This window comes from Lepisosteus oculatus, chromosome 13 (genome assembly GCF_040954835.1).
Source record: "Lepisosteus oculatus isolate fLepOcu1 chromosome 13, fLepOcu1.hap2, whole genome shotgun sequence".
Taxonomy (NCBI): Eukaryota; Metazoa; Chordata; class Actinopteri; order Semionotiformes; family Lepisosteidae; genus Lepisosteus; species Lepisosteus oculatus.
The window spans coordinates 10141093-10155559 of NC_090708.1; the positions used below are offsets into that span (position 1 = coordinate 10141093).

Consider the following 14467-nt stretch of genomic DNA (forward strand, 5'->3'; position numbering starts at 1 on the left):
AGCAAATTGCTAATCCTTACATTTTTCTAAAACCATACATGCATAAGAAAATTGATTTTTTTTTTTTGGTGGTATTAATGATGTAAAATTAGTTTCATCAGACAAACTATTGACATGTACTGTATGTTCGGAGCAGTCTTAATGCTGTGTGAAACTATGTAAACATTCCCCATATCACCCTGCAACTCACAACGGGCAACAATCGAAGCTAAGCAGGTGTGAGCCTGATCGGTACCTTTATATGAGACCTGGGAACTAAGGTTGCTGCTGGAAGAGGTGTTAGTGAGGCCAGCAGGGGCACTCAACCTGCGGTCTGTCTGTGTCGTAATGCCAAAGTATAGTGACAGAGACGCTATACTGTAAAAAGGCACCATCCTTCAGATGAGACATAAAACTGAGTACAGAGTTATAGAGGCATTAGAACCTTAGAAACCTCACAAATCCTTTCCAGTTCCCATATCCACGTTACCTTTCTTAATGCCTTACACGATACAAAAAATAGTTTTGTTATACTGATGAATGCCAACAAGTGATACAACTTTATCTCTTCAGTTTCTTTTCCTGTTTTGTTGGGTCTTTTGTTCAGAGAACTGTGTTAGTTCAACATTTGCCTGTATTAGTCTTAGCCAGGAAAAAGCAGACTGTAGGAGACTAGTCTCACAAGAGTCGTTTGGCTGTAATGGGATTACACAGCAGGAGCAAATGGCCTCAATTACAGAAAGAGTGGAGCAAAGGACGGAAAGACCAGCAGAGAAGAGTGGGGAACTTGAGAAGCCTGTGTATTGCCTCCCTCATGGATCTAAAGGAGAGAGCTGGCTGGGGAGAGAGGTAAGAAAACCGTGCAATAAATACAAATCTGAATCCTGTGAATGGCAGGGACATGGGGCATTTAAGATATAGAAGGGTAAACCTCCAAAAGATGTAGTTTCTCGAGAGTGAATTGGGTTCAAGAGCATGTGGAGTGCAGTACCGGAACAAGCCTTTTCTGATTTCTCCTGTCTACAAGTAGAAAGCACTTTCAAGCACAATTGAGCAACTGTCCCACATCCTAAACTTGGAGCAATGTTATCAGTGGGGCACCAAAATTTGCTCAGTGCTAAAGGGATGATTTATTTTCTTTTTAATCTTGTTGCTTTATAGAGACTTCTCAAGATTAGACATGAAGTATTTTGAGATGTGTATATTGGCATGAATCCCATTTTCTTCTTCACACTTGCTCTTTTTTAAATTTAAATTCACTGTACCTTCAGTAATATTGGGACATGCTAGTGTAAAGCTATAGTAGGGAATTCTATATCTTCAATGCATTTAAAACCTGTCCATGTTGGATGTAAGACCTTTTGTTTATGCTGTACAGGTAGAAAATGCAACAGTAAGAACAATAGAAAGACCTAAAACCAATTGATTCAGATTTACTACATAAATAATTCTATGTTGACCTTATTGAGCTATTGAAACAATGTCCTTAGAACCTATCAAAAGAAACTGTTAATGGTTATAAAAATTGAATTCCAGAATCTCCGTGAGGGTTTTGCTATCCTTTTACATTTATGTACACAAGGAATCTGTTGTATAGAGACAATTCCACTTCAATTTCAATCCATTTTTGTAGCAATCAGCATACAGTATGTATAAGCAGAAATCCATCTTAATACTTTGGTCATGTTGCATTAAATAGAATAAAACTCCTTTGAATTTTGCCTGTATGGTTGTGCTGCCCTTTCCAGAATGTAAACATTGTTTGAAATCATTTTGTATCTCTGTAATATAATGCATAAACTTCAACTCATTTTACTTTTTGCAGAAATATTCAAAGCTGTATAAATTCAGAAGCATCCATTATACAAGTTCCAGGATTAAAAATGCTACAGCTCATTTTCATCTGGACACTCTCCTAGGCATTTCTCCAAGTGATTACACCTGCACTGTATTTTCTCAGAAAGATAACCACTAAACATAACACACTGGGGTCTATCAACTTCATGACGATTACAGGGTGAGGATAATGGCACAAGCAAGGTATAGCTGCCAATCTCTGCATTGCCGTTTGGTTTGCCTTCTTCTCTCTAGAACCTTGTTTGAATATTCTTCCTTATGAGGAGTTTTGTGTTAAAAAATGAAAATCGGCAGGGTACCTCATGTAACCTGTTTCCAAACAAATGTTGCTATGTCAGCCTCCCCGAGCACTGAACCAGGGTACTTTCAATTTCTTTTGCTTTTGATGTCTGAATCACTCAGCTGGCCTGGCTGTGAACTCTAATCCCCCAGATGTTCAAATCTAACACCCTTGACGGTTTCACTCCACAATCCTCCTGTCCAAGATCTGCCTCTGAAGTGTAGTGTGTAGCACTAATTCCAATTGGAGTTGACTGTAATCCTAGGATTGCAACATTTTGGAAAGTGTTGGAAGACTCCAATGAACAAAATCCTGCTTTATATTCACTTCTGGTCTGGGCTTTTCATCTCCTGCAACTTCTCTTGGATTTTTCACAAGCCAGCACCATTCTACTGTAAATATATGGCAACATTCATCCATTTTCTAATCCGTTTATCCAATTCAGTGTCTCAGTGCGGGGGGGAGTCTGAGGCTGATGCAGCAAGCAGCCGGATACGGATGCGGCCAGTCTGTTGCAGGGCACACACTCATACCTAGGGGCTTATAGAAACAAGTTAACCCACCCGTGTGTTTGGACAGTGGGAGGAAACCGGTGCACCAGGAGGAATCACGAAGACAGGTGAACATGCATACTTGATGCAGGTAGCACTACTGGAATTAAACCTGCAAGGAAGCCTTTCTAATCACTGCCAGCATGCTGTCCATGTTCCAACATGTGTAAATGCATTTGAAGTATGACTGGCTCGTTGTTTCTTACTCTAGCAATATGATTCAGATATTCTGGAGACAAGGGAACCCACTCTAGTTTATACATACCGAATTTCAGTCTTCATTTTTCTGTTCTTCTATTGGCTTTGATGAAGATTTTTGAAAGTCATATAGGAGAGACACTTGCAAGCTCTGGGACTGTATGAAGGTTCCCGAATGTGACACACTATACCTTCAAAGGTATGTTTTTTTTTCCCCTGAGAAGTTTGCCATGAATATTCTACTAAAACATTTTACTTCATTGAAAATTGTTTCAAGTCAGCTTAGTTGAGAAGTCAGTTAAGTGTTTCAATTGGCTAAGTTATGTGACAGTCATTTTGTTGCAAACGGTTTCATCATGGACATGACGTGCAGTGATCTGAGGATATTAATTTACTGTAACAATTAGAAATTGGAACAGTAAATTGCGAGAGTACTTGATGACTTTTAGAAATCAATTTACAGTCTCACACATGGATTCCAAACATACTCCATACTATTTATTGATATAACCACAAAAATATGCATAACAAACAAAAGAAAGACTATTTATGGAACAATCTGCTGTGATACAAATGACTGATTATTTACTTAGGGATTACAAAAATCAGATTTTAAAAACTTAAGTTAAAATACATTGACTATAAGCTGTCATGGTCTTAATTTTTTTCACACAATTGCATCTGATTCAGATACTACGATACAACTAAATATGCATTTACCATTGTGAACCAAACATCAAATCTGTTTGGAATAATAATTCAACTCTTGAGAATTATAAATGAATAAATAGGATTTATACTCTACTGGTCACACATTCTTTTTGAGTTTAAACTTCTCACTGAGAAGGCGGGATGGCTGGTTTAGTCTGTGATCTGACCTAGTAGGCACTCCCTCTGTGCAGGGAGAGTCCTGAAGCCAGAGAGAGGAGAGCACTGTATCTAGTTTTGCTGAGGACAACTGTGAGAAGTTAGCATTTTTAAACTTGTGTCTTTAAAAACATGTACAGAGTTGTCTTCTTGGGGTCCACCCACAAGTTAGACAGGTGGGAGAACTCATTTCTTCCCTGCTATAGCTTGCTACTGAACATGTGTAGATATTCCAGATGTTGACATAAGAGGCCAGCTGTATTATTTTGTTGATCAGGGTTTGCAAACTCTAGATTTTTTTTTTTTGCAGAAAGATGCATATCTTGGCCAGAATTATTATGCGCTTTACTGACTCGCTCTCCCAGTCTGGCGTCTCAGAGAAAAGTACAGTATCACAGCCGGTGAGTGGTGGGGGTGTTATCAATTATAGTTCTGGTACCCACTCTGCAGGTGCCCCATTAGTGGATTGTCCTTTGGAACAGTGACCTGTGACCAGTTGTCTAGGGGAGAAACAGACTACAGACCCACCTGCCCTATACATCAATAGATGGTTCAGTATTGGATGCAGCTTTATATCTCTTACCAGAGATACATAGCCACATAGCCTCTTAGCCAAAGTCTACATTTACAGAGAGGTCCAAAGCTGCTTGCTCAAAGCAAGCAGTAAAATAGAAATCTTAGAAGATCATAGCTATTGTACATAGATGATATATTAATAGAATAGCAAGTAGAAATCTTAATGACGCTTGATTCTAAGTGAAATAATATACCTTGCCTCTACAGATAGTACACATTTCCCAAAAAAATTGTAAACGATTCCTAACATTTTGTGTTGTTAATGACAAAATTACTTGATTTTCACTCTGATGCAGTTTCCCACAAAAGCAAAACTAACTGAACGTGTTTTTTTTCATAATAGAATTTGTAATAAAAATGTAAGTTTTAATAATAATCCTCTGGAAATGCTATCTCAAAATGATAACTTCCACCAGTACAGTTTCTTAAAAGTGAAAGACATTTCCTTGCAGGCCTGGCTGGTTTGTAGGTTATTGCCTGAATGATCCATGGACCCTAGCAATGTCATCCTTTCAAAGATCTTGGACACCTGGCCTGGAATAGACAATATGAAGAATATACCTGATTTGTGGCATGTTTGTCTGAGCTAATTTCCTTTGTAGTCTCTTCTGCTACAACAGCACTGTTTTAAATACTGTTTTTAAACTAATGACTAAATTCTAAATGGAATCTCAGACAGGAAATAATAGGTTTGTTCCATCCCTTAATTCGAATGTGTCACTTCTTGTAAAAGATGGCTTATTTTTCCTGTTTCTATGTCCTCTTCTTCTGAAGTTCCTCTACCCGCTTTTAAGAGTTCTTCATATAGTAAACATTATTCTTCAGGAGTTTATAATTTAATTTCAAACAGACAGTACATTTAAACCATTTTTGCCTACACCGAATATTTAATTTTCTTGTCCTTAGAGTACATTACAAATCTGTGAACCATACTCATCCATGTTCACTCTGTGACAATGATCTGACTGTTCTTCGTCAGCCAGCATCACTAAAGGAGGGGTAATAATTTTAAATCTAACCTTTATCACTCTGTGGTTTAATGAATGAGATACCGTACTCTCATAACCAAGAAACTGTCCCAGAACCGTAGTGCAATATGTAGTTTCACATTCTTTAATTAAAGAAGACGTAGTCTTAGTCTATCAACTATACCTTCCAAATGTAAATATTGAACATCTTCAATTATCTTTGCTATTTACAACATGATTGCTCTTAGGGCATTAGTTTAAGGAGGACTCCCTGTTATATTGTTATACTGTTATGTAACATGTTAACGCTCCCTGTCATATCAAGTCCAAAGGGTATTGCCATTTGGTTTCCGCTTTGTAAACGAACATGTTCGGTAACTGGGCATCACCTGCGTCTAATGTAAAGATAAAATGTTTGCGAGAAATGGGTTGTATTTTTCCTCCTGTGCCATGTGTGATGTTAGGCTGCCTGGTGGTGAGCTGTGAGAGCCCCTGCTAGGAATAACCCTACTGCGTAGCTCGCAGGAGTCGGGTCAGACTGCTGCAGCACCTGGTCCACCAGGTTGGGAGTTGGAAAAAATATTTTTTTTCTATTTTTACATCTAAGACAATTTAGTGAGCGAGAGAGAGAAAGAGAGAGAGAGAGTATATTTAACACAACATAATTTATGCTGTGCTTTTTTTCATATGGACTGTTTTGGACAGTTTTCTGTTCTGTGGTAGACTTGATGCCATTAAATCTCATACTTGGAAAAATAATCCCTTTGCTATATGGAGCTTTTTCATAACTTCAATGTCAGTGAGAGAGATATTGATCCTGATCCTTACAGAAGCCTGCTACATATTTGTTAGTGAAAGCGGATTGCTTTTAGATTGTGTCAAAATTCACCAAAACCAAACTTGTGGTATTTACTGTAGTTCTAAGCTTGAGATCAGAGATTTGAGATTTAAATGATAAATAAGCAGGGTTTCAATTTCACCAGCTTTGCTTCTTGTTGGGTGGGGTCAAAGCTTTATCCAACAAGAGGAGCAAAGTCAAAGTGCCATAAAGAGATTTTGTAAGAGCGACCTGCTTCCTTGTTCACGTAGTCTTCACTTCTCACACTGGGAGGCACAGGCTGACACTTGAAGTGGGGCACCAGAACCATCATTCTAAGGTAAAGACTCCAGTTTGTCGGCTTTTTATAGCAGCATATATCTTAAAGTGCTGGATGACAAGGAGATTGTTAGTTTGATCTTAAGATGGTGTAAAATGACCTTTTCACTTCCGATCTTGGGTTCTTAGAGAAAGTAGTCTTGAGGAAAGAAAGTAGCAATCTGTTAAATCACAATAGAATTGTAAATAACAAACAACAGAAATGTATTTTTTTAGGATTTACATGATGAAGAAAAATTAGTATAAATGTCATTTAAATGTGAATAATAAGGCATACTTGGGATTCATAACGATTAGGCATCAGGTACACTATGATTTTTCATACTGTTTTAATTCTGTGATATATTCTTGTTAGGTGTTTGGTTTCATGACATTCTGTTCTTAGTCAGTCTGTTGATGTTGGTGTTCAGTAATATTATATTGTATTACTACACACTTAGGTTACCTAAGTAAATGCTTGTTTAACAGTAAAATTCTTTTTTCAAGCAATTTCTAGTGTTACAATTATTTTTCACTTTTCTATATCATGAGTATTAGTATTCCAATTAATATTACCAATATTAATTAGAAAATGTTTATAATTAACAGTACAACTTATACTGCAAAAGTCATAGTCATCCATTGCACTGGTTATGTGTACGAGGGTCAATTAATCACCTGAGTAAAAGTACAAATCTGTGAAGTGTGAAAATGACGCATATGAAACCTTTGAAACAACCATTTCATTTGTGAAATGTAGACCATGAAACTCAAGACACATTTTGAAAGTATGAAAGAAGAACCTCCATATAGATTGGAAAACCTATTATTTCCTGGTATTTTCCCTAGGCCTAATCAGATTAACAGTGAGGTGAAAAGTGTGGCCTAAGGTGATTTATTATTACTTTCAAATGCCTGCATGTAAAATACACAAAAGACAGATCCTTTCATGTCCATTTTGTGCCTTTTTTTAGTCATAAGTCTAGGAATGACAGAGGGAGCTGTCCTTGGAAAAACAGAACATTTTACAACAGGATTACAGTAATAGTTCACTGTAACATAGTGTCATTTTGCAAACAATGGTCTCTCAAGGTCTACAATAATCCAAAACCACAAATTATATAACAATGTTTATGATCTGCATTGAATGGTGCTAAAAATGATTATTTTTAAATTAACTGACTTGCATTTGCTCGAGCATTTTTGAAAATACATCATTTAAGGTCCACACTTAATGAAAGGAGAGGAATAAAATGTCCACATTTTTTTAAAATCAAAAGTATTCTTTCATCAGCAAAATAAAAGTGTTTATAGTTCATTAACACGTAGATTGGGAAGTATACTCCATTAGAAAAAAAAACAGATTCAACACAATATTTGAATCCCAAGGGTACAGTAAATTGCAAACACACAAGATCCTTAGTGATATGAGTGTAATTATTTTTTTTAACATTATTCAGCTAAGGTTATAAATAATTTTGCATAATCTGTTAAATTATTTTCTTTGGTATTGAACATCCCATCCTTTTCTTGATTTTTCTTATTGTTTTTTATTCTGTCAGTCAAGAATTCCAGTACAGTCTCCTCTGGGGTTGGTCATTTATCATTTTGCCTCAATAGACAAATTGAAACAGTACTCAAGAATATCGTTCCTGTTTGTGTAACAGGTATCAATAAACCGACATTTCACAGTATCAAATGTTTAAGCTTGCCTTTGTCTTCCTGTTTATTGCAGGTTACAGGGAAGAGGAAAACATTTGACATGGTTGTTTTAAGACAGGTAAGTTACTAAATATGTTTCCAAGTATATCTTGGAAGATAAAAATGACTTCTTCTTAATTACCCCTTTAAAATTTAGAGTTATTTATTGTGGAGTGGCTTTAGGCTGAGGTGGATTTTAGTTTTAGTTATGCGAATCCATAACTGGTGTAAGAAAACACACATTGTTTATTACATATCTGAATATGGGCATTTGGACAATAGACAGTCCCCAGCTAACCTGAAAACAACATAGAGCAGTTTAAATATATTTTTTGTAACAATATTTGTTGTTTGTGCTCAGTCGTGTCAGGTGAGAAATCATTGCAGATTGGTTTTTGTCTAACCTTACCATTTTGGGCTGACGTGTTTCAATGGCTGTTAGGGAGACCATGTGTGGGTGGACTCAGGAACTGGGGTGCTGATAGGAGCAGAGGTGAAGCTCTCCGACACTGGCCAGCTCCTGCTGATCGACGATGAAGGGAAGGTACTCGCTGTACTTTTTTATGTCCTTGTGTGAATCTCATGGGAAGAGTAAAACAATCCAATGTATCACAGTATACACAAATAAAGCAAAAGACTTGTTTCTGCAAAGCCTGGTGAGTAGTAGCTGTACATTGTTAAAGAGCAACAGACGACACGTTTGGTAAATGACATCAATACAAAATCATTAATTCTAAACATGCAAGTTATTTTTTTCCCTTTATCATTTTTTTTTCAATTCCCTTTTTATTTTTGCACACAATTTTTAATTGTTTAAATTTTTAACACATTTTTTTTCCCTAACTAAATGCTAAAATCCCATGATAGGATCCACCATAAAAACTGGACTGGGGATAAGTGAAGCCAATAAATATCCAAACGTAATGAAAACAATAAATGTCCATTTCAGCGTGCAATATAGTGTACAAGAACCGACACCTCTTCATCTAATTTCAGGAACATTGGGTCAGTGGAAAAACAAAGGAGTCTATTCGGCCCATGCACCCAACTTCTGTCAAGGGAGTGGATGACATGATCAGGCTTGGTGATCTCAATGAAGCTGGCCTCCTCAGAAACCTCATGATTCGGCACAAGGAGGGTATCATATACGTAGGTTCTTAATGTTTCTACTTTAAAGTCCTCTGTTGTGATCTGCAGGTCTGGTTTTAAGGCACTGATGAGTTAATAATAAGGATCTTCAAGGAAATGTGTGGCTAAAAGAAAACACCTAATGCCTCATGACGGCAATATAGTTGTACTCAAGGAAATTCACACGTTCTTATACAAACAGCTCAATATAATTTGATAGAGTCACCAATAGAGTTCATAACACTATGTGGGAAAAGAGCCCTGAGAGATCAATGGGATGAATACATCTCTAGCATTACGGACATTAAAAAGTGTATTCTGTCCTAATAAAAAAAAAATCAGACCAGACACAGGCCATGTTTCGTAACTAGAGCAAATTGTTTCATTAATTAAATGCAAACATCAACAGACAGCTTGGCAGCGGGACTGCCAGTTCTCTGTTTCAGAAACAGAGTCGTACAATGCCATTTTGTGTTATCATTTCTTCATAGATTTTATCCCGGCAGCAGACTTTGCCCTCAATACTAATTGCAGTCTTTGCCATCTCCATAGAAACGAAACTGGTATACTAGATACAAGGAAATGTCCGAGTAAGAAAGACTGTGTTAGGCCTTTGATATAGTAAATCCTTTATTAATCTTTACTGGGTTACATCCGTTCTACTATTTTAAGTCTATTTCGTGATACAAAAGGCATACCTTTTTTTTGTTGTTAAATTTTTTACACATTTTTTTTTCCCTTACTATATGCTAAAATCCCATGATAGGATCCACCATAAAAACTGTACTGGGGATAGTACAGTTTAAGTTAGTTGAAAACCAGTTTTCACTTACAGTGACAACTGAGAGGCTGACAACAATTCAACAGGAAACGAAAATAGTGAAAATACAGTATAAAAATTCCATAATGCAACAGGACATGGATGGCATGATGGTGCAGTGGCTAGCACTGGGGCCATGGGTTCAATTCCAGACCTGGTGTGCTGTCTGCGTGGGCGTTGAATGTTCTTCTGTGTTTGTGTGGATTTCCTCTAGGTGCTCTGGTTTCCTCCCACAGTCCAGAAACATTCTGGTTAATTGGTGTCTGGGAAAATTGGCCCTGGTGTGAGTGTGTGTGTTTGTCCGCCCTTTGGGATGGGCTAGTGGTTAGAAAAAGGAAGGATGGATGGATAACACGTCATTAACTATACAGCTGAAAACACTTTGCAATACATAGTGGATAATCCTCATTCTTCTGAAAAATGTTCCATCCACTAGCTTTTACAGTAGCTGCCGTTGTAAAGTTCAATTAGATAACAATGTTATATTACATCATAAACTATCAGATGCCACAACTGTAATGCATTGTCTTTATTGGAATGTGTTTCCCAATTAAAGATCTGGGAATTATTTTAAACCACCCGTCATATGAGAGGGCGGAGCAATCCCAATAAGAAATAGCACAAGGGATACATCCGAGGGCAGAACTGAAGCTTTCCCAAGATTTGCTGCAGTAAAGGAAAGTTTATAGAACACACTAATCAAATATATACGTTTTAAATAGAAAAATGTCATTAAATGAACAGAAAGAAAGGGTGGAGGATAATCTTAACAAAAAACTAGGTGGAATGACAGTCACCAAGAGCTTCTTTACCCGTGTTAAACACCTCCTTATTCCTTGCATTTGTGGTTCAGCATCTCTCCTCCATGCCCAATCTCCCCCTCTGCAGCTACACCTTGTTAACTCTTCACTCTGCATGGAGTTCCTAACTTCCTTGTTCTGTTGCCAGGAGCTTGATCCTTGCTAACTGAGACAAGGTAGTTAAACCAAAGCTTTACATCTTCGTATTGGGTGCTCTCATTCCTCGGGAACAGCACCCACTGGAAACAATGTTACAAAAGTACAAAGTGTACAGGTTCATGGAAAGATGGCTGTTGATCCAAACCACATTCAAACGCAATGCAAAAACATTGTAGCCATAATCCTGGCACAACTATCCCTTTCTTATAGGTATTTAGAATTAATGTATGATAAGCAATGATCTGATAAGACGTTCAGTAATCATTTTTTTTTTGTCTATAAATATTTATGGACGATGGACGGTGAACAGGCACAAGGCCGTCTCAAGGGGTGGGTTCTTAAGTGTAGTGGTGGCGGCAGGGAGCAGCTTTGAGATGATGAAATAGCTACCTTACTGGCCTGCGCAAACAGACATACAGAACCGAACATGACTACTAATCACCGTTGTTGCAAATGCTATATCAGCACCTTCAGGCGTCTCAATGCTAACATTCCTGCGTCGTCGAGATCACCACCCGTGTCCGCTTCTCCTTCCCGCCTGGTTTTTACAATGAACCTTTCCAAAGACCCTTTAAGCGCCGCATTTGCATCCTCCCTCTTCTGCTTCCTTTATCTTTTCTCGCACCCGTTGTGGTATTTTTTTAAATTTCTTCCTATCTCTGCTTGTGCCACCGGCAAACGTTTTTTGTCCAAGCTAGCTATGCCGCAGTAACTTCTTAGCTCGCAGCTGATGGCCTATGACGCAGCTAGTCCAGTTCTGATAAAAAGCATCTGCTCTCCCACTAATTTAAGATTTAATCTCGATTTAAAAAAATAGTTTTGTGTGTCGCTTTATTAAAACATTTAAACATGTCTTTATATTTGTATGCGTGTGTGAAGGAGGATTGGGGATTTGGGGGGAGCCCTGCACAGGCAGTTCTGACAAACTGCGGTCCAGTAAAGATGAGTGACAGGTCCCGCTCTGTGCTCAGACCTACACAGGCTCCATCCTGGTGGCAGTGAACCCCTACCAGCTGTTACCGCTTTACACCGCCGACCATGTGCACCGCTACACGAACCGGAGACTCGGGGAGCTTCCTCCTCACGTCTTCGCCATCGCCGACAGCTGCTACTTCAACATGCGCCGCAATCGTAAAGACCAGTGCTGCATCATTAGGTAAGGCACGACTTTTCTTTCTCAATTACTCCTTTTACAATCCCAAAGAGTTCTTTATTTGGAGTGTTTTTGCTGTAGGCTGAGGTAGATATATATGCACCATAACTACTGCAGGAAAAAAAAAACTTTATTTACGTGTCTGAATACACATTGGACTCCTCAACTTAACTGAGCACAAAATAGTTCCAATATATTTTTTATTGTGTTATATACTTGTAACAATATTTTTTTTTTTACTGAACAATTGTGTTAAGGTGAGAATCATTGCAGCATTTATTACACTGACAGATTATCCGTATCAGCCCAATATCAATTTCTTTCATTTCTCTTCAAGAAGGCCAGGATACTTCAACCAAGCCGTTCTTGTTTTCTGGTCCTTCTGATCTGAAACAGAGAAAATAACTTAATTACAGTGAATTTAAGAACACGTGTGCTTAATTGAAAAGGCTTTTTTTATTTAGGAAGATTATAGAGGAGAGGGGGCCAATTGACCCATTCAATTTATTTCATTTCTAGTTAATGATTGGTCCAAGGATCTCTTCCAATCCTTCTTTCAATGAACTGCACTTCCCTTTGATTTCCACTCCTGCTCTCTGGTTCATGTGGCACTGCCGATTATGAAAAAGTCCATGGGTTTGACTTTTCTGTCAAAGCCTATGAGGATTGTGAATGCTCAAATCAGGTCTCCTCATTGTTGTCTCTGAGCTCTTTTTATCTGTCACAGTGTGACATGATCTATGTCCTATGATCCTCTAGTTTAGTTTTAAAGTTAATTACCTAATAATAATTCCTTACACTTACAGTATATACCACTTTTCTGGACACACCACTCAAAATGCTTTACAGGTACAGGTCCCCTCTACCCTCAGCAATGTACACTCACCACACACCAGCTCTCAGTGGGGAGGAGAGCAGAGTGATGAAGCCAGTTCTTAGATGGGGATTATTAGGAGGCCATCATTGGTAAAGGTCAGGGAGAAATTTGGCCAGGACACCTGGGGTAACACCCCTACTCTTTTCGAGAAATGCCCTGGGATTAATAATGACCACAGAGAGTCAGGACCTCTGTTTTGTGTCTCATCAAATGGACTTAGCCATTTTTCCAGTATATTGTTGCCATCACTCTACTGGTCCTATTAACACCTCTTCCAGCAGCAACCATAGCTTTCCCAGCAGGTCTCCCGTCCAGGGACTGGCCAGGCTCACATACTGTGTATAATAGAAGTGAGCTTATTGGTTTGTAATCACTTGGTTTGGTTTTGGCACCCTTTTCATGCATGGGCAATGCCAGTTATGATTATTAAATAATAAGTGTTATTTATGTGAATTGCAAAAAGCGAGAAATCAACTTATGCACTTTTGAGAAGAATGATCTAAAGAGTGCTATGACGCTTTTTGTGCATTTTGTGCGTTTGAAATATTTTCATGGCTTTCTGCTTTTTTTCACTTTTAAGGCTTAGTTAATATGTGGGATATTCTTATTCAGATGTGTGGATATTTGCAAAAGTGACTCGTTTCTTTGTGCTAGTGGCGAATCAGGAGCAGGGAAGACAGAGAGCACCAAGCTGATGCTTCAGTTCTTGGCAGCCGTCAGCGGCCAGCATTCCTGGATAGAGCAACAGATCCTCGAAGCAAATCCCATTCTGGAAGGTATTGCATTCACCTGACGCTGACAGCACTGAAACATTATTCTGTGTGCCACAGCCTACTGGTTTTATTAAAATGAAATGTTTCCATCTGACATCTACTGATATCTCTTCTCCAGCCTTTGGAAATGCAAAGACAATCCGTAACGACAACTCCAGCCGTTTCGGGAAGTACATTGATATCTACTTTAACAAGAGTGGAGTTATCGAGGGTGCCCGTGTGGACCAGTACCTGCTGGAAAAATCTCGGGTGTGTCGGCAGGTAGGTGAACAGTAAGAGGAACCTCAGGTCAGTGTTCGTTAGACCGCAACAATGCTAACTTACAGCTAAGGTGTCTTCTTCCTTTGCGACTTTTGATTAAAGATCTTGCCAAAGGTGTTAGCAAAGGTTTTCATTTACTTTCTGCCCAAATTTAGCAAAAGAAAAATGGGATGTTTTTCAAACAGTTTAAACTTATTTCCAAAAACTTCAATTTGCTTGAACAACATTAAGAAGATTTAAAAACTGAGACTCTCATAAAGGTATGAAAAGTAAGTAGACTAAGTAAGTATAAACAGAGCTTAGGCCTTGATAGGTAAATAATAACCAGTTCTAAAACATCTGAAGATCCATATTGTGTCCTTTTGTTGCATTTGTGGTAGAAAA

At 38.2% G+C, this 14467-nt stretch overlaps 1 protein-coding gene across 1 annotated transcript in view; it reads left to right on the forward strand.

Annotated features, from left to right (window-relative positions):
• The first annotated feature begins 6372 nt into the window (after nt 1-6372).
• Nucleotides 6373-14467, forward strand: part of LOC102698440 (unconventional myosin-VIIa) — a 34264-nt gene continuing 26169 nt past the window's right edge. Inside the window, exons 1-7 of the mRNA XM_069197240.1 lie at nt 6373-6433; nt 8147-8191; nt 8555-8656; nt 9109-9261; nt 11991-12175; nt 13704-13825; nt 13941-14083. Of these exons, the coding sequence (XP_069053341.1) occupies nt 8174-8191; nt 8555-8656; nt 9109-9261; nt 11991-12175; nt 13704-13825; nt 13941-14083 (723 nt within the window). The 5' untranslated portion in view covers nt 6373-6433; nt 8147-8173. The remainder of the gene's footprint in view (nt 6434-8146; nt 8192-8554; nt 8657-9108; nt 9262-11990; nt 12176-13703; nt 13826-13940; nt 14084-14467) is intronic.